Genomic DNA, 21,158 nt, shown 5'->3' with positions numbered 1-21,158 from the left:
ACTAATTTTGGTTAAATAAGGACCAAGAAATAGTGCAGATAAAACCTCTCTCTCTCTCTCTCTCTCTCTTTCTCTCTCTCTCTCTCTCTCTGTCTCTCTCTCTCTGTCTCTCTCTCTCTCTCTCTCTCTCTCTCTTGCCAGCACATCTTTTCAAACTGCTGCACATGCTGTGTAACACAATCAGAGGAATCTGCCCTCTTATACATACTTGAACTAATGTATGATGTTCCCTGTGATTGACAGTAGAGCACCCAGAAAACATTTTTCTCTAGGCTCCCAGACACAGATATCTGGATTTTTTTTTTTTTTAAAAACTAGAGCTAATGTAATATAGCTAACAAGATAGTGCACAGCATGCCTATACAGTTATAGTTAATACTAATCCAAACAGAGTGCCAGAGTCGATTCTCATATTCAGGGATGCTCAATAGATAGCAGGTGTGTATATTTATATGTGGGGCTGGAAATAAGAAAGAGGAGAAACTGGGACACCTGAAATCATCCTTCTGCTTCACACTTCCAAACACTAATGTTTACTCTCTGGGCCAATCCTGACTCTTAACATGAGCTGGGTAAAAGCTGAATAATATATTTTTTTTAATATAGATGGCATCAGTGAGGTTGGCAGCCATGCCACTGCTTCGACTCCATTTATTTATTTATTTTTGCAATTACACTATATATTTCCCCCCTTTCCTATCTGTACAGTTAAATTAAAGTACATATCATTGTGATTGTTTTCTTTTGATTCTATTTTAACACAGTCAAAAAAGCATTTAATAGTGTATGTGACCAATGAAATTTGAATTTGTTTACATTTTTCTTTTTAATAAGAGAAATTGCCTCAAGTGCATCATCATATTATCCATGCATCCAATTTCGAACTCAACAGAACGGTTAACCTTCGTAGTGCCGTGTGCTGTGTCATTTGTATTAGCAGTAAGACATTTTTATTAATCTCTCACCAAGGTAATAGACATCCTCATTAATCAAAATGAACATAAAGGTTAAGATGAGAAATGACTAAAAGAAGTGCACTCATCTAATTATCTCATAGGAGCGACTTTTCAATATTAATCATCACGTGTGATCACACCTGATTCCAGCAGCCTGTTTGTGTCAGCGCTGCTTTAATTTCCGTTTAAATGCAAGAGCTCCCTTCGGTTCAGCCTATACAATCGTCAGGAGGAGTGGGGAACAAAATCAATTTGCCATAAAATAAAAATTTATTAAAGCGTTTTCGAAGGGCTAAGGCATACGCCGTGCATTTGGACTCTAATTTATTTTTCCAATTACCTTTTAATGGGAAATATCTTTTAATAAAATCCTGCACTGACAGAACAGTGGCTGAAGCAGTTGACCTCTCCGTTCTGCTACCATCTGGACATGACGGTTTGACGTGGAAAGATCAAACTATTTGAAAAGCGGAGGCTAATTTGGTTGGTCTGTCGGAAAGCAAATGTCACCGCCCTGACCTTCACAGAAAACTGGGGAATAATTAAAGGCATGTGCTGTTGGTGGACGTGGTTATCCTAGGGTTAGACATTTCCCCTTACACAGTACTTTTATTATATCTATAATCCTACCTCATCTCTAATAACCTCTGATTACAGACCAAAAGTCTGAATCCTAATTATTGAATTATAATGATCAGGTAAAATACAGCCAATAATATTAAACACTGAGCCTCTCTTCAGTGGTTTGTAAGAGCTTGGGAGAAGGTGCAGGACACAAGTGCTGCAAAGCATATTTATTAGGACCAATCCAACACTGATACCTCAGGTAATGATCAAAAAATGATCACAGGCAGACAGGGTTATCAAGGGTAGCTCTGTAATCAGCAGTCTAGATGGACAAGTCGAGGGCAAAACCAAAAAGAAAAAAAAAAGCCTCTATTAAACTAAGGAACTTGAGAACTTCTCATGAACCGTGTAAACCTGAACATCCTCTTCACCCACTGTGTTCGGATTTTCAGACTCTTTTGATCCAACAAATTTATATTTCATACAGATGGTAGTATGTGATAACACCTGATATTGAGCAGATGAGTTACACATACCAGTAAGGATTTAATACACGTCCCTATCAGTATTCAGGCCTCAAAAATGACTCCTGACATAAGGACTATTCAGAAATTCTGCAAGAGTTAAGCGGTTAAGAGTTAAGTTGTGGAGGGGCTCAGTTATGCACAATAGTGAACTTTTTTTGCATGATATCAGCTCAAGCTAGAAGCAGTGTTAAGTTCAGAGTTATGTGTGCTGAAATGTGTACAGTAAAACTATGGAATGCATTTGAGGCCAATATTAAATACATATGTATGACACTATGCATTAATTAAGAATATCATTACTTCAAAAGAGGGTTTTTTTTTCCCCCATGGAGGACATCAGAGGATTGCATTATAAACGTAAAGATTTCGAGTCCAATTTCTAAAGGAATAAAATTCTAAACAAAACCTCTGGAGTTGACAAAGTATTTTCTTATAGCAACAGCAATGAGTCAAAATATTCTATCATTTATGGTCATACAGGAAAGAGAAAGACATCATCAGAATGTTAATGGTCTATTTTTACTTGTGTAAAATTTTGTAAAATACCAAAAACTAGCCATTTTTGCGGCATCCCATCTCCATGGACTTTCTGGAGTCCATGAACAATGGACTGAAACCCAGGATATGCTTGTAGATATATAGACAGGCATACGAAATATGTCTATAGAAACCTTGCAATGTCTACTTTTATAAATTAAAGATAGGTTCAGTTCCTCTGTCTCAATTCATTAGCTTATTAGTGAGCTGTAAGTGTAGCAGATGGGTGCTTGGTCAGCTTATCCTTCAGTAAACTGAAAGGCAAGCACAATGACAAATAATAATAAAAAATAAATAAATAAATAAATAAATTTAAATTTCTCATGACAGTGAGGACTCTTGTTTAAGAAATACCATTTCATTAAAGATGTTTGAGTGTTTTCACATGAATTAGGGGAATCGCTTCACTATTTATTCATTATGTTTACATTTCTTTTTAGATATAAACAATTTTGCAAACTGAATTGTTTTTCTACTACACTTTCAGTGAAGGAAGACATTTAATTTGGAAGACATTTAATCCTGATGGGTTGGCTGAATACATATTCAAGCCATTGTTCCTAACGGAAAAAAAACCCCACCAAACAAAAAAGATCCACCAACGGTTCAGATTGAAATCAGTGTTTTTATTAAACAACAACAACAACAAAAAAAACCCCTCCAGTGCCTTACCGTTAAGCCATTTGGAGTTGTACTGAGCTGTGCGGAGTGGAGGAAGGCCTCCTAGGCTGCGGTAAATCGCAGGATCTCGGCCAGAAAAGTCCATAGCGGTTGCGGCATAGAGCTCTCCACTGGAGGTAATAAGTGCTGTGGAGTTATGGAGGGGGTTGTAGGGGCAACGAGCCATGCCACTGATCTGGTCATGGATCTCAGTAATGTTGGTCAACTGGACACAGAGAGAGAGAGAGAGAGAGAGAGAGAGAGAGACATCACATAACTAAACTGGAATATCTCATTACAAGCATTCTGATTTCATCAACCATATAATTAGATGTTTTTCTACCCTTCCTGTATGATATCTCTGTTTAATTTTATTTTCCCACTCGTATGAGGGACCTCAAGGTTGATTACACAGCCTCATCTTTTTTGCATTTATGTCAGGCTTAATTTTTAATAATACGCTGTACATACAGCATAGTCTATATTTTTAACCCTGAGCTGGTGTGTGTAAACAACTGACCTTTTCTCTAATCAAATTTTTCAAGACAGCAGAAAAGCATCATTCTTAATAACTTCATAGCAGCTATTAGATGTAGACTTAGTTTTGTTATTTTTTATTTTTTTATTTTGTTAGGTTCTTTTGTCCACAGCAACCTAAAAACACAAAGCAACATAAAAGACTAGAGAATAATACTGGTTTGTACATGTGCTGAAGTTTAAAGTCTAGTCAGGAAATGAAAAGATGAAATAAATGAATGGATGAATGTTAAATTTGAGTCATGCTGCAACACGGAGCCAGCTGAGTGAACTCAGTCGGGGGCATCACGTAAGAGAACTTCAGGAAGTTTTGAACCAGGTAGCAATCTGAAGGATCTGTAGAGGACACTGCAGCATATAAAAGCAGGCCGGTGAGAAGACGTGTAGCAAGCGTAGAATTGCCTTGAGATTATATGAGAATGTAAAGTCCTAGTCCAGGAAGGTGTCATTATTCTGATAGCTGAGCTCATCATCTAGAATCACTCATCTAGATTAGACTAGGAGGGTGTCAATGGCTGTGTTTACAACAGTCTTTCAAGAGTCAAAATAAATTCGTTCTTATTGCAGATTCAAACTAAACTGTTTATATGGATTTAAAACTGAGTAACAGGGTATAGTTGCCATACAGACTATGAGTCCATTCTGTGTATTCAGCTTTTGAAACCATCAGTACAAAACATCAAACAAGTGTAGTTATTAAATGACCAGCAAGAAGATGAATTTGTGACAGTAGAAAATGTTTACATTTATAGCATTTGACATATGTCCTTATCCAGAGCAACTTACATTAATCTCATTTATACAGATGAGAAGTTGAGGGGTAAGTGCAGGAATCTGAACTCACAATCTTCCAATCAGTAGCTCAACGGCTTAAATACTGCTACCACTACACTACCAGTACCTGCTACTACTACCACTACCAATTACAACTACCTTCTGTCACTACCAACTAAATCTACCTTCTGTCAATTCCACTACCAACTATTGCTATCTGCTACCACTTACAGCTACTACTACCTGCTACCACTACCACTACTAATACCTGCAACCACTACCTATACCAACTACTACTACTTGCTGCCACTACCAACTACAATTATCTGCTACCACTACCAACTACTACTACTAACTGCTATGACGACCATTACCAACTACTACTACCAGCTACCACTACCACTACTAATACCTGCAACCACTACCTATACCAACTACTACTACTTGCTGCCACTACCAACTACAATTATCTGCTACCACTACCAACTACTACTACTAACTGCTATGACGACCATTACCAACTACTACTACCAGCTACCACTACCACTACTAATACCTGCAACCACTACCTATACCAACTACTACTACTTGCTGCCACTACCAACTACAATTATCTGCTACCACTACCAACTACTACTACTACCTGCTATGACGACCATTACCAACTACTACTACCAGCTACCACTACCAACTACTACTACTACCTGCTATGACGACCATTACCAACTACTACTACCTGCTACCACTACCACTACTAATACCTGCAACCACTACCTATACCAACTACTACTACTTGCTGCCACTACCAACTACAATTATCTGCTACCACTACCAACTACTACTACTACCTGCTATGACGACCATTACCAACTACTACTACCTGCTACCACTACCACTACTCACTAGTAATGCCTGCTACCACTACCCACTACTAATATGTGCAACCACTACATATACCAACTACTGCTACCTGCTACCACTACCACTACCAACTACAACTACCTGCTACCACTACCAACTATCACTACCAACTACCACTACTAACTACTAATGCCTACTACCACTACCCACTACTAATATCTGCAACCACTACATATACCAACTACTGCTACCTGCTACCACTGCCACCTACAACTACCTGCTACTACTGCCACCTACAACTACCTGCTACTACTGACACCTACAACTACCTGCTACCACTACCAACTATCACTACCAACTACCACTACTAACTACTAATGCCTACTACCACTACTAATATCTGCAACCACTACATATACCAACTACTGCTACCTGCTACCACTGCCACCTACAACTACCTGCTACTACTGCCACCTACAACTACCTGCTACCACTGCCACCTACAACTACATGCTAACACTACCAAATACTACTACAAGCTACCACTACCACATACTTACTATATTTATTAGCTAACACTACCAGCTACCACTATCACAACTAGTTGCCAGTACCATTACTAGGTACCTGCTACCAGTAACACTATCACTACCTGCTAGTAGTACCACTATCTACTCACCATTATTAATATTTGTACAACACTGCAGAACAAGGTCCCATGTTCAAAGATGCTCTGGTTGTTAAAAAAAAACAATAAAATGCACAAATTATCCATCAGTATAATGACTATACTTTTTCCCCTTTTACAATACACTTTAATTATATCAGTAGTCCTACCTCATCTCTAATAACCCTGATTAACCCAGTCTGAATTCTTCAATTATAATGATTTGTTTTAATACAACTAATAATACAACTACAAAATGCAGCCCCGTTTTAGCAGTTTGTGAGAGTAATGTTCAGTTTGGAAGAAGGTGCCGGAGCTGCAAAGCATGTTTATTAGGACCAATTTAACACTAGCACATCAGCTAATGATCAAAACACTGGTGGACAGGGTTATCAAGGCTAGCTCGATAATCTGGAGTCTACATGGACAAGCCGTGGGCAAAACCAGAAAAGAAAACTAGCCTTTATTAAACTTCTCGTGAACTATATAAACCTGTGTTCAGTTTTTCAGACTCTTCTGATGCCACATATCCATATGACATTGATGCCACCTGACGCTGAGGTGTATTCAGAGTTCTGTGTACCAGTGACGATTTACATTAAAATGTAAAAAATTTAACCCTAGGTCTTAAACGTAACTCCTGACATAAACAATGACCAGAAATTCAAAAATTCAGGAGTTAAGCACAAGCGGTGGTGGGTCTGTATTTTTCTGCATGATATCGACTCAAATTCCGGGCACAGGATTTTATATTTCAACACAATTTGCTGGACAAGCTTCAATGTTTAATGGAGGCTCTGTTTTTTTTTTTTAATTTTTTTTTTTTCATATTATTGAATTTTTATTAAAATTCTATTCGTCGTATATATTTATTCTTTATTTGATACTTTTTCTATTCTCAAAATAAAACAGAAACAATTAGAGCATAAATGCTAGAGTCTACACATTTTATAAATTGCAGGTTACATTTATTTATTTATTTATTTATTTATTTAAATTTTAACTGCACAGTAACAGTAACTGCACAAGAAATAAAGTGTTAATGATATTTTTTGGACAAGGAGCTCATCATAACTCAAAGACACATGAGCAGATGGCATGCTAGGATTCTTGATAGTGAAATTAATCAGACACACACGTTTACATGGCTCCTGTTTGTCTGTTTAGTAGATTAAGGGAAGGATTAGCCTCCTCATTTGTCTTTTTTAAAAATAATTTATCAACTGATTATTAGATATCCAATGGTGTTTAAGTGACCCAATATAGAGAAATTCTCAGCATAGATTAAATCACTTCTGTTTTTTCTAGATTTTTTGAAACTTTTCTTAGTATATTTTATTCTTTATTGTTTTTCTATTCTTATTGATTCTATTTTTATGACACAGACAGTCAATAAAGCAACTGCATGTTGTACTTTGGATGGTTGTGTATGTGACAAATAAAATTAGAATTAGAAGTCTGATACTGTATTTTGCTTGGGAGGATAGTGAAAAAAAACAAACCCAAATGCTGTGTTTCATCAATGTAGCCGTTTTAAGAGAATCCATGTAATCTGATTCCTGAGCCCAGTGATTAAATGTATAAGACGAAAAACTGCAGAACCATGATCTGAGCCCTGTGGATCTCCAGTGATGCAGCTGGTGAAGTGATGAAACAGAATTTCTCTCGAACAAACACAACGATCGATCCTGTAGATATAATGAAAAGCTAAAAGCTAGGTCTGACTATGGATCCCGATTCCTAAGGCAGCAGGAATGGAGATAAGGATCTGGTGATTCACAATGTCAAAGGCAGCTGACGGGTCGAGAAAAATGAGGACTGAGGGAGTAGAGCTTTCTCTGGAGGGTATTTTATTTGGGGAAGAGAAGATACCTGAATTTGTACTGGAAGGAGGGTCTTTAGGTTTATTATTTTTATTTTTTTTAAGGCAGGACAAGCCTATTGTCTTAATACCAGAACAGCAGAGACAGATCTATCTATCTATCTATCTATCTATCTATCTATCTATCTATCTATCTATCTATCTATCTATCTATCTATCTAGTCTGTTAGTTTGTTTCACATGTAAATAATATAAAACCCTCATGCTGCAGTAGACAAGCTTTAGTTAAATCTTTTTTTTATTTGTAAGCTAGAGAGCAGCATGGAAAAAACCCAGGAGAATAATTAAAGGGACATGCTATTGTTGGAACATTATTATCCTAGGGTTCCACCTTTCCCCTTACGCTGTACTTTTCTTATATCAATAGCCCTACCTCATCCCTAATAACCTCAGATTAGGGCAGACCAAAAGAATTTAGGAGCACTGACTTGTGCATAATTGAAATAATTTATGTATCTGAGGTGTAGCCAGTGTCAACATTCTTATCTCGCTACTTGGCAGTCATGGTCCACACACACACACACACACACACTGGTGACATTTATTGAGAAAAGAAGAAGCCGCTATGAAACGTATTTGATATTTGTGGCCATTAAGTGCAAATGACTAACAAACATACACAAAACATGAAAAAAAATCATTCTGAAGTTTCTTGCTGTATCCATAAAAAAAATTAATTTAATTTCTGGCCACTGGGCTCCAGCTACACATTGTATTCATTTGGACTGCTGGAAAAGTCATTATTAATCACATTTGGCTTATAGAAGCACGATTTTTAGCTTTCACAAAAGGACAAACTGGAGACACAAATATGTTCCCTGTATTTGGAAATAAATAACATAACCAGCGCTGGCAGACCCGATAATGCAATTGGTCTGTATTAAATAGAAACTGAGAAACTTGTCAGAATAATTTAGGACGCGCTCTGTCTAACTAAAGAAATTCAATTACAGCTCAAAATAAAACAGAATCAATCAGAGCATAAATGCTAGCGTCTACACATTTTATAGGCAACTCTTTGCTATTATGAGCAAAATTGCAGGCTAATGGCTTTTCCGATTCTACAATAAAATCTCAGGCTGTTTTCTTAAAGTACATAATGCACTCGGAAGATACTGCCAAAACAGTATTTTTTGCAGGCAACACTTTATCTGAGGCCCATCTTCACATGAACTTATCTTAATATGTGTTAAGACTCGAACAACACATTTATAATACAATACGAGAACGGCTTCTAGTTCCATTTGCAGCATGACTTACAGTGTTTTTGTTCTGGTACATTTTCAGTTTTTCAGTTCGTTTACTGTAGTGTATGGCTATCAAACTGGATAAAACTTACACAGAAATGCTTGCAGTTCTATGTGATTTTCCAATAACAAGATGATTGTTTTCCAATAAGAGCATGTAGTGAAGATTTCTATTTCTCTAATCTCCAAACAATTTGCTTGTCATGTTACGGAGAATCCAGGATGCCTTCGTATACACGTGTATAAAGCCAGCAAAACTGTCAGCTCTTATAGAAAATGAAGCAACATTTTCTGACCAATCAGATTCAAGACTCAATGGGATTAGTGTCACAACGTTAATAAGTCAAAACCATGACATATTTTCATGTATTTATGGCTTGAATCATGTTTCTGAGTATTTTTATTTAAATGCTTAATTAGTAATTCAGCACTTGTTCAGACAGCTGCATGCATGTTCAGTTATGGGATTTGTTTGGGATTTCACCATTGCTATCAGGTACAGGGAAGCTGCTCCACTTTTGCCTTTACAGGCAGGCATGAGGAAATTAAATCTAATACAGCAGCTACAAGAAGCCAGTGAAGTCAGTGCAGCAGTGGACTTACATAGGTGACCTTAAGAAGACTGATGACAAGTTCAAAGCATTCCGGATAAGTTTTAAGGACCTAATAGAAAATGCAGGAAGACCAACTAGAAGCCTGTAGCTGAGAGAAGTCATATAATGATGAGGAACAGAAATAAGAATCTGTGTGGATTATTTCATGTGCCATAGTTACTTAGCCTTAGACTTGCAAGTGATGACACTCAAAGTAATTACTATTGGCAGTTCAGTAAACACTGTTAGCGGAGGTGGGAAATGAAATACAATTCATAATCAGAACATCAGGGAAGAGGCAAAATCAAGAAGTACAAAGATATATATACATAAAAGAAGGCCTGGACATAGTGATACAAAGACGTGATGAGATTTCACAACACTACAACAAAAGAGCAGGGTAATAATCAGATATTAAAGCAGTTACATGATCGCACCGGAACACAAAACATGAGAGAAAGGCGCTTGTTGTCATGGTAAATGTGACTTGACACCATGGCAGCTATTGCTGTTGTTAATATTACATTCAATTTTAGCCTTATATAAATAGTTTCTTGAATTCTTTACATTACGTTTCACTGAACCTCCAGTTCTCTTTGCAGAACAGATCATCCTTGCATGTCTCCTCAATCACATTGTTCTCTTATTTCTCTTTTTCTTTCATGTTTCCATATTAAACAGTGCAAACAGACCTGCTCTTTTCATGGATTCATGAGGAATGGACACGTTTTGACAGGGAGCTATCCAGTTGATATTACTGTGTACACTACTGTGTTCTTAAAACACCAGCTCGTCAGTGGAAAAAAAGTAGTGTAGTGTGAGCAATACAACAATTCTGAGAATTGTCCAGTCACCTAGTGTCCAATATGCTTAAGAAATACACAGAAACACAAAGCAGGTAACAAACAAATGAAAGGACGGACAGTCGAGTGTTGAAACAAGACTACATCATTCCTGGTACTGTGTATGTGAGACTTAAATGAGTCCTATAAAGGGTAAAGTGGACATTGTGTACACTCCAGTGGTGTGAGGCCACACTGGAAATCTGGGATTATTTGGGGGAAAATAAACAGATTTAATTCTAAATTAATTCAAAAAATTCTACAACAAAAAAATTATATTTAATATTCAAAATGTTGAACAATTTCGTATTGACCATGTAAAAAGTGTGAAATATTTCATGAGTCTTTTCCTTAGCGTTGATGCATGTTTTCAAATCACATGCTAATAGAGTTAATCTAACATGCATCAAGTGCTCAATGTTATCAAGTCTTTTTACCAAAAAACCATGTCACACTGCACAGTGGTGCTTAATGACTAATACGAAAATAGACGGCTTTGAAGAATATATAGTTTTTCATTTCAATATTTCTGCAATATATTCATAGATTTTTTTTAAAAAAATGTATTGTCTTTTCAACTTCAAACCCATTTCTGCTCTCAGACTGCTGTGTCCTGACTGATTTTATATCAGACTTGAGGCGATAAAATAATTCACTTGTTTATGTTTTTCATCATATATATCATAGACAGCTTTAAATTAAGCCTTATCCTATTTTTTTCCCTTTTTTATTTCTGTTCCGTATTCTTATTCTGTCTTCAACTCTCATTTCTTTTTGCTCATTAAAATATCTGTCTCGGTGTGAACGAGGCAAATTTCTTGTAAATGAATCCGACCTCTAAATTCCATTCGGTTTAGCTAGTGCAACTGCTGTCCTTTAGATAAACACTTTATAAATCTGTCCTACAGGAAGCTCGTATTCTGTGTCGCCTCACTCGGATGTGTTTATCTCCCAAGCAGCTGATGGCCACAACACTCGCCCTGTGTGATCGGTGTAAAGGAGGGATTATCTCAAATCCTGGCTTGCGGAAGGCCTGGATGTCTTTCAGCTCCCTTCAGCTTCCTTAGAGCTAATTTATTTGCCAGGAAAGCCTGGAGTGAGTTTGTACGTTTGGCTACAGGAAGTGTCGTTTGCATGTCTTCGCAGGATGGGTGAGAAAAACGAAAAGAGGGCTTTCATTTTTGATGGAACACCTTCACAAAACTAGCGTCTGGCATCCCTTGCGGATACAACACAACTGCTGTAATGCATATTAAGAGCAGGAGCTGAAAGATACGCTTCACACTCGGGCAGCTGTGTTTAGGCTACATTGAGCGGCTTTTCTTTAAAAAGAATCCGATTCACCGATCACGTCGGCAGGGCACACAGGAGAGAGTGAACTTTTCATACTCCGCAAGGACAGAGTTTTTGAATAGCCAGTGTGTTCGAGAAATAAAGGCCTTGAGAGTCCACAGCTCAGATACTATACTTTTTTTTTAAACTATGCATTTTACAACATGATGATGATGTACAAGCCAGCGTATTAGTGTGCTTAGTGTACATTTGTTCTGGGGATGAAAAAGTGTCTCTGTTCACCATAAGATATATTAAGAGAGTTTTAAGCGAGAGACTAGATAAAGCTCAATGATACGGCTCGTAGTCCGGCAGTGGTGACTGTGCTACAATGAGCCGCATCATAAAGACTCACAAAAGTATTCATAATTCACAAGGACAGCTTCTGAATACACAAAGCGCAGGAGGAATGAAGACGCCGAACGTCCGTTTATTAAATAACAGGCAATCTAATTAATCCTGAAATGAAACACTGATCGTGCGTCAGTTCAGTTTCTACTGCTCATCTACTGAAACAGTACGTACTGATCAGTATAGACTTTTTTTTTTTTTTTTTAAAAAAAGAGGTTCCTTGGGGTTCTATATAGAACCCTGTGGTTCTGTACTTGTGTAAGGCGAAATCAATGCCATTACCATTTGGAATTTTATCTACATGTAGACAACACTGTGAGATGTTTATGAAAAACATGCTTATGAATTACAGATTGTATAAAAGTTTTATAAAACAGTTTAGAAAATGTAATGAAATAATTAAAACTAAAATTTTTAATTACTAATGAATTAAATTTGGATTGTGTCTGAATTTGCTGCATTTCCTTGTCTTAATCTGTATATAATAATAATAATAATAATAATAATAATAATAATAATAATAATAATAATAATAAAGAGCCTCTAAATGATTTTAAAATGAACCATCAGATCTTGGATTTAAAGTACCCCACTAGGTTTATTTTAGAGTAACCTACAAAAGTACTCTGGGGTTCTGTATATGAAGCAAGTGATACAACCATTTTAGGAACTATGACTTTTAAGAGTGCATATGTGAAGCATAAATACAATACTAGACTTGATAGAGATAATACCACCGTCATGTTGGCATCACCGGACCTGCAACGCCGTAATAAATGCAAATTATGCTGTTGTTGTTTTGGTTTTAACCTTCAATAAGTTAACAGTTTACTGAAGCATTGTTATACAAGTGCGGTTTAATTATTTAATCATCATTTTTGAATCTGAAAGCTCTTCCATGCCAGTCCTGTTGCATTATGGGTTAGTACAGTGTTCACTGGCTCCATACTGCAGAACTGAGGAGGAAGCAGTAGATCTTCTGGTTATTTCTTTTCTAATGTTTTATGAATACTAAGACATTGCTTAGATATTACATTTTACTGAAGTCAGAAACATCCTATAGCGCAGAAGAGCTTGATCTTGATTTTTCAGTATGAATACAGACTGTGAAAGCGAGGCCTGAAGATCCTTTTGGCTTTTTGGGTTTTAAGCAGGAAGTGTCAGAAAAGTTACCACAGGGATAATTGGCTTATAGAGGCCAAACGATCATAGCGACTTTTCGATCCTTCCATGTCGACTCCTCTATCATTGTGAAGCAGAAATACTGCATGATAAGCCTCAGCATTCAGACATACTGCTTTGGCGTACTGCTTTTCGCCTACTGTATACTAGTGTCATAGCAGATATTCACATAAAGCAAGATATAAAAGGTTTTTTTACATGAATTCTTTGAAATAACTTTAACCAGGGGAAGTTTTAATATTATGTAACCCTTTAATGACAGCTGACCTTTTTGAGGGTTTATTCCAATAGGCTACAGTTGTTTATATTCTATAAACAATTATAAGGTCACCTTGACATAACACCTGACTTAATAACAGATTTTTGTTGACCTGAGATCGCTAAGACACGCTATGATGCTAGATGTAAAACACATAATATTGCTAATTTCAGAGACGCTCAGAGGAAACAAACACTATATCACCAAAGGATTGTGGACACCTGACCATCTCACAAATATGTGCTTGTAGAACATCTCATTCCAGATTTAATCCCGTTTTCGCGGCTATGAAAAGCTGAACTTGTCTGTAAAGGCTAGATTATGGAGCTTGGCTATTGGGATTTGTGTTCATTCAGCCACAAGAGCATTAGTGAGGTCAGGCACTGATATTGAACGAAGAGACTTGGCACGCTGTCCACATTCCAGTTCATTCCAAAGGTGTCTAGTGGGGTTGAGGTCAGGGCTCTGTGCAGATCACTTGAGTTCCTTCACTCCAACCTTGGCTCATAGAACAGCTTCAGACTTCTGAGTTCTAGCGAATGAAAATTGTAATGCGAAGACGTTCTGCACAGTTATGTGCTTACAACTTTGTGGTAGCAGTATGAGTATTGATGTCATGATTTGGTGTCCAACTCCCTTTAGCCAAATAGTGTACATTATACTTAAAATTCTAATAAATAGCAAAATTAGACGCGCTTCTGTTACCATGGTGAGAGGTTCCCATTGTAAAAGAAGTTATATGTTACACATGGTTTCCATGGTGATGTCACTATTAAGGGTTAAGTTCAAAAGACATGACAGAGTAAGTGGCTCAAATTTGTTGATTTTTTAGGGCCTTGCTCAAGGACCCAACATTGGCAGCTTGGAGGTGCTGTGGCTTGAATCCCTAACTTTCCAAACAGCAACCAAGAGCTTTGAGCACCTACCACTATGTGGTTCATTGGCATGAAAATCTAACATGCTTGAAAATATTGGAACACAGATTGAGAAAATCATGTGTCTGAAACATTCACACTACTGTACATGAGCAGTTAGTGCAGACATGCAGTGGGTAGGTGCTGAGCACCAAAATGAGACTATAACTGTGAAATCAGGGCTTATCCAAATACTACTGTACACAGCCATGTCTGAGGTAGCCATATGTTGTAACCCAAAGCCTTCTGTGCATTTTATTTGCAATTCTTACCCAGCTCTAGTGCATATTAGACTGAAATCCATGGCTCAGACTCAGACAGCTCTGTTTTTATATCACTGTTGTATAAAATTAGGTTTTTTTTCCTCTTTTGTTTCTTTTTTTTATTATTATCCTGTTGGCACACTAGGTATTTCCACCTTTTAAACGGAATAAAAAAATCTGCCACCTCCTTAAACATCCAATGAGGGGAAGAGAATCTTCATGGCAAATAAGCTGTCACTTTTGGCAGAGTGGATTTATGGGTAATCTTGTTACTGAAAGCTCAGGATTCCCACATCACCATGTGATATGCATGAAAGCGGACGGACAGGAGGATGAACAATGTGTGACGTCTGTACACAGAATCTTTGTACGTCACTTCAATTCAGCTCTGTCAAATCCAAGACTTCAGAAAGGATATACGCTACATTTGGGTGGCCGTGACACAGAGAAGTTCATTTGTAGTACAGAGGATAAAAAAAATTGTATTGCGGAATTGATTTTCCTATAGGAAATAATGTAAATGCAGATAATCCGTTCCAGCCTTCCAAAAATATTACCAATATGAAGCGTATGTAAACTGTATGGCTGCTTACAAAGAACTGACCCAAGTCAACCATTCCATGTCAAGGGTCGTCACAGGAAGTCGTGCCACCAATCTTGGGCTAAAAATAAAACAGACCACCCACGGCACCAATCTGTCAACAAAAAAACGCTCGCGAAAAATCATCTAGCTTTTGAACGCATGCTGAAGGCAACGTTGGTATCGTAGGTTGACTATTTTGAAACAGCTTTCACTGACTGAAAAAAATTCATAAAATTTGTAAACTCGCTCCGGTTGTCTTTGCTTGGCTTTCCACTGACTAAAACATGTTTTGAATGGCTACCGCAACTTAGTTCAGTTCTTCGTATGCCGAAAATGCTTCGTATGCCGATGCAAATTTCTTGCAAAATTTCAATTCATAAGCTGAAAATTTGTAAAGGAGAGCATTCGTAGGCCGACGTTCCATTGTGTCTATATATATTGCTAGTCTGTCCATCTTTTATTTGTAATTTAATGCTTACTGTGATGCAGTGCAGCAGTAGCATCTCTTGTCACTTTAAGTTCAAGCTCACTGTCAAAAGACGATCTGAATACCACTGAAACATCCAATAGCTCTACATACGCCTGCATAATAAAAGCACAAAGGTTTTGAAGTGTCCCTTGTTTTTTCACTGTTAGGAGCTGGCGTGAAGCTCATTATGTAGATAAAGCGTTCAGGCACAAGGTTTAATTCTCTAGAGATTTTGGATAGAAAAAATGCAAAATCGTGCATTTTGCATAGAAACTCACAGAAAAGTGTTTTTACTTGTGAGTAATGTGAGCAAATATGTTTAGTCAACATTCAGTTTTAAGAGAATTTGGCATTTATTGTGTTTTGGTGATGATTAAATATAGCATTTCTGTTGTTTTGTTGTCGTATTTAAAACTAGACTACAGAAAATAACACAGATTATTTTACAATGGTAGCCTTTGCAAAGGAGCACTTTAGACCATTAGGCTTTAAAATAAATGAGAAACTAATTTTGATTTCTATCGATTAGGTCTGCTTATTTAGATGAGACTGCAGCTAACAGGCTGTTCATTTTTCTTTTCTTTGAGAATGGTTAGACGAGGAAGTAAGCTGACAACCCAGAGCGTGTGCTTGTGTCGAATGTAATTGAGTTGGGGGAAAAATAGGAGCATTTTGCTTACTGTGCGATTGGTACAAATTGGAGTGAAGGCATTTGTGCCACAAGTGAAAAGCCTGTCTCCATTCACCAGAAGGACACGGATGTAATTCTGACATTCTTCCTGTGAAAAGAAATAAAAACAAAATCATCAGTGAACAAACCTGGTTAGAAAGAGCAGTGATGGACATATGATAATCAAATAAACGAATCATATTACTAATCACATTCACGTCAAGTGTACAGTTGACAATGACGCTTTTAAACAATTCCATCTGTTGTTGATGGAGCATTACATTTTTTTCATCAGAAGAATCTCCGAACCATTTTTCACAGCTTCTATATAATAGTAGCTAAAATAAACAGATGGCAGATTCATTTACTTAGAGTAAAATATATTTCCTTATTAGGTTGATATAACAAAAATTCCAAGGGTTGCCATGTTTATCTGCTTCACCCAATATGCAAGTTGTGTCAGACCTCAACTTTATTTCCCTTTCTTTCTCACATGACCTTTTAATGCGTAACAAGGTCAATGCATAAAAATCACTAAAAATGCAAATAACTGCACATACTGTAAATCTCCAGTGATTATACAGAGATTCCTTAAAAACAGATGTCATGATAACTTATTTTTTTAGCCGATATAAATTGTTATTGTCATTGTGTCTACAGTATATTCTTCACTGGCTTCCCCATTTTCTTTTTAATTCCTTAAACACCATTTCAGATCACTGCCCGTAAATTATGGTACTTTTTAGGCTGTTGGCATTCGAGATAAAAATGTGTGCCCCTGTTTCCGAGACGCTACATTTATTACATGGGGTATTGCTCCATTAAAATGAACATAAAATCATAAAACCTGTAGCTCAGTCAGTGTATTTATATTTCATTATAAAAACGTCATGAAAAATTCATTTAAAAGTCGCCCCTTGTTACATTGTACAAAATTCTAAAAAGCTTCTGTGGACAGATGTTATGCTGTGGTTTTGCATGTTGAACTTCGATCATAAAAATAAACGCTTTCACTTTTTCTCCATCCGTCTATCCATTTTCTGTACCACTTATACTATACAGGTCCCATGGAAACTAGAGTCAATACCAGGAAGAAGAAGTCATTATTATTACAACATATACAATACAGCACAGCGGAACACATTTCTTTGCATATCTTAGGTGAGGAAGTTGGGGTCAGAGCTCAGGGGCAGCTATGATGCAGTACCTCTGGAGCAGAGAGGGTTAAGGGCCTTGCTCAGTTGCCCAGCAGTGGCAGCTTGGCGGTGCTGAGGCTTGAATCTCAACCATCTAAACAACAATCCATACCCTTAACCATTTGAGCTACCACTGCCCCAGGAGACACAGGACACATACCCAGGAGACACAGGAGGCACAGGACACACACATTAGAAATGCCAATCAATTAATACCATAAACAATGCATGTTTATGGACTGGGGAAAAAACTGGAGTACTGAGAGCAAACCCCAGAAGCACAGGGAAAGCATGTAAACTCCACACACACACACACACACAGTCCTGGAGGTGCAAGATAAATGAAATGTATTTAAATGGAAAAAGGCATTATATTTTAGTGAAGAGAAAAAGATGATCTTATCTGTGGGGGGTACTTAATACTGAAGAGCTGGCTTCGTGTTGCTGATGCCTCTGGTATGTATATCTATGGAAACAGATTAGTCTGAATAAATTTGAAGTATTCAAGCTGAACCTGTTGAACCTTTTTGGAGTTTTCAAACTTCGCTGATATTAGACTATTCTACCTCCATTCTGTGCTTTAGACGCTTACAATTCATACATCTTGCTTTTCCCAGTGACTTAGATCTCCTTTTCAGGGGGTTAATTTAGTGTTTCGTTTCTTCAGGGCTTGAGGGGTTTCTGCGAGGGTCTGCATCATGATCTTTTAACTTAAGCCTACTCTTCAAAAAAAGACATTTTTTCCTTTTTATTTTCGCTAACATAATTTGGCCAAGAGGCAATGCTCCTCTCTGTGTGTAAATAAAGGAAGATTTAATGTTCTCGACTCATCACATTGAGACATGTTTATGAAAAGGAAAGAGGGGAAAAAACAGTGAGAAAGCGCTACACTTCGTGGAATAATATAGCAGATACGGCTGTGCGCATTACAAACAAATGGAGCGGACTGAACTGCATTAATATCAATCAAAGCTTCTTTTCCTCTTCATGAGATGGCCCTGAGGGAAACAGATGCGGACAATTACTCGTAAAATTCGCATTTTATGAGTTTTTTTTCTTCTTTTTTTAAAGGGTGTGTGTGTGTGTGTGTGTTCTGTTTGTAACATAAAACGATCACTGTCACACACTTGGCAGGGCATGAACTGATTAAGCCAAAGTCTTTCCTTCTAATCTTAGTCCTTTCAGCTGATATAGCGGCAGGATGGAAAACAATTCCATGCAAACTGCAACTCATAACCACCAGCACTCAGGGAAAGGTGACTTAGCTTGTAATTCTGAATGACAATCATATGTTGGTCAGCACTGCCCTTATTATAGGCCTTTAACTGCTTCTTGAACCACTAAAGCCACAGGAGACTGACTAAAATACACTGGAAGCCCTGGAGGTCGAGGCAAGTTCATACACTGAAGAAGTCATTTCAATTAAGACGAACCATAAAATCGGTTCGTTTAGTAGAACGTAAAGGGTTAAAACAGTTCAAGAGATTACATATAGCATAATTCTTTAGTATGAATAAACTGTTACATATTAACTACTCTCATTAGATTTACAGTAGGCAAGGCATAATGAGTTCGTAAACAAATATGTTGCACAAGGACACTATAATAGCAGGTATATAATTATGCTATATAATTAGCAATAAACAAGTAAGACAATCGCCTAAGCAATGCAAGGCCAAATATAATAAGAACTTCATAAATACTACAATGATTCCATTTAGTTGAGTAAATGAACTCATCCCAGTAAATAAAATAAAACTATCATGCTGTCATGGGCTTGCTGACTAGCCTGCAGCTTATGAAATAAGGCTAGCGCAAGGGTGAATAAGATTATTTAAAAGCAAGGGTGTCAGTGTCATTTCAGCTAAAGGGACAGACAAACTGCAATCATTTTAGTGGCCAATAGCACACCAATAATTCCTTTAACTTGTGTAAATGAAACTAAATTAATTCTTTTGGAAAGAGTTATGGTTCCAATGCCAAATTGTTAGCTTGCTAATAAAATTAATTAAACGTCATTAGAACATTTCACCAGTATTTAATTTTATGGCCGTAAGTTCATTGCTGTAATTTGGTCCCTAGTCAAGTGGGGAAAAAAAAAAACTCTTTTTTTCTCAAACCTCAATTACAGTTTGCAAGATTTTCATTTAGAACATTTCAGAATTGACTTTGTGGGACTGGATTTAGAGCCTTTACAAGGCTGGTGCTGACTCACAGGCTACATGTTTAACACCCTGTTTTAGAACAGACAGTAAGTACAAGAACATCAGCCAAATATGTCAGTGTACATCTTTTACAACATTCTGCACTGTAAGGGTGTTAAGTGGATTTTTTTGTTGTTGTATTTCTTGCTTTTCACACCATTCTGTGTAAACTGTAGAGACTGTTGTGCATGAAAATCTCAGGAGATCAGCAGTTTCTTTAACACTCAGCTCATACTGCAACCGGCATCACATTTTTCCCATTCAGATATTTGATCTGAGCATTAACTGAGCATTCTCTTAATCAACATCTGCTCAGTTATGCAGTTATGATTTTATGTATTGCACTCCTGCCCCGTGATTGGTTGACTGGGGAATTTATTGACCCGTGTTCCTATTAAAATGGCCCGAAAGTATAAATATAGAAGGAGTCCAGAGCCTGGGAAAGGCTGTTGGGTGTCTATTTCCACCAGAATTGTTTATGTTAGAACAGATAACGGGGCAAAAGGACAGACCATTGCAGAGAAGTGCACAGGACAGGAAAGTTAAACTGACATAGCTTAGCATGGCTTAGTGTGTGAGGAGTTCATATTTGCACTGCAAATAGGAAGAGATTTAAGAAAGGAAATCATTTAAACCATGAATGTGCTTCTGGGATTTGTTCTGATCTAGTCAGCCACTGAAAACACGTCACAGTTGAACACTCCAACTGCCTAGAGAGTACGGTGTGGGGGTATGGGAGTCTTAAACTGGAGGTTAACATTCATTTCACTGATACACTGAAAAATGAAGGGAATTAAGGGTTTATTTTCTTGATAAGGGATTTATTTTTAAAAAAAGATGAAATTGAGACATGTAATGGACCTAGACTTCACTTCTAAAATGCAATGTAACAGATGTTAAAAATCACCAACAACAAAAAAACAATCATCATATTATCATAAGCATAAAGAGGAGCAAGATGGCTTCGCACTTTTGCCTTGCACCTCCAGGGTTGGGGGCTCAATTCCACCCTGTTTGTGCAGCATCTGCCTATTTTTCCTTGTCCATCGGGATTTCCTCTGGATTTTCCAGTTTTCTCCCCAGTC

General features: G+C 37.3%; 1 protein-coding gene across 1 annotated transcript in view; it reads right to left on the bottom strand.

The window, feature by feature from the left end:
• Positions 1-21,158, bottom strand: part of sema5a (sema domain, seven thrombospondin repeats (type 1 and type 1-like), transmembrane domain (TM) and short cytoplasmic domain, (semaphorin) 5A) — a 209,116-nt gene that overhangs the window by 99,142 nt on the left and 88,816 nt on the right. The window contains exons 6-7 of the mRNA XM_058376783.1: positions 16,684-16,782; positions 3,260-3,473 (exon numbers count right to left, since the gene is read on the bottom strand). Coding sequence (XP_058232766.1) covers positions 3,260-3,473; positions 16,684-16,782 — 313 coding nt within the window. The remainder of the gene's footprint in view (positions 1-3,259; positions 3,474-16,683; positions 16,783-21,158) is intronic.

Source organism: Hemibagrus wyckioides, linkage group LG23, assembly GCF_019097595.1.
Source record: "Hemibagrus wyckioides isolate EC202008001 linkage group LG23, SWU_Hwy_1.0, whole genome shotgun sequence".
Classification (NCBI taxonomy): domain Eukaryota; kingdom Metazoa; phylum Chordata; class Actinopteri; order Siluriformes; family Bagridae; genus Hemibagrus; species Hemibagrus wyckioides.
This window is presented reverse-complemented; position numbering and strand designations above follow the sequence as displayed.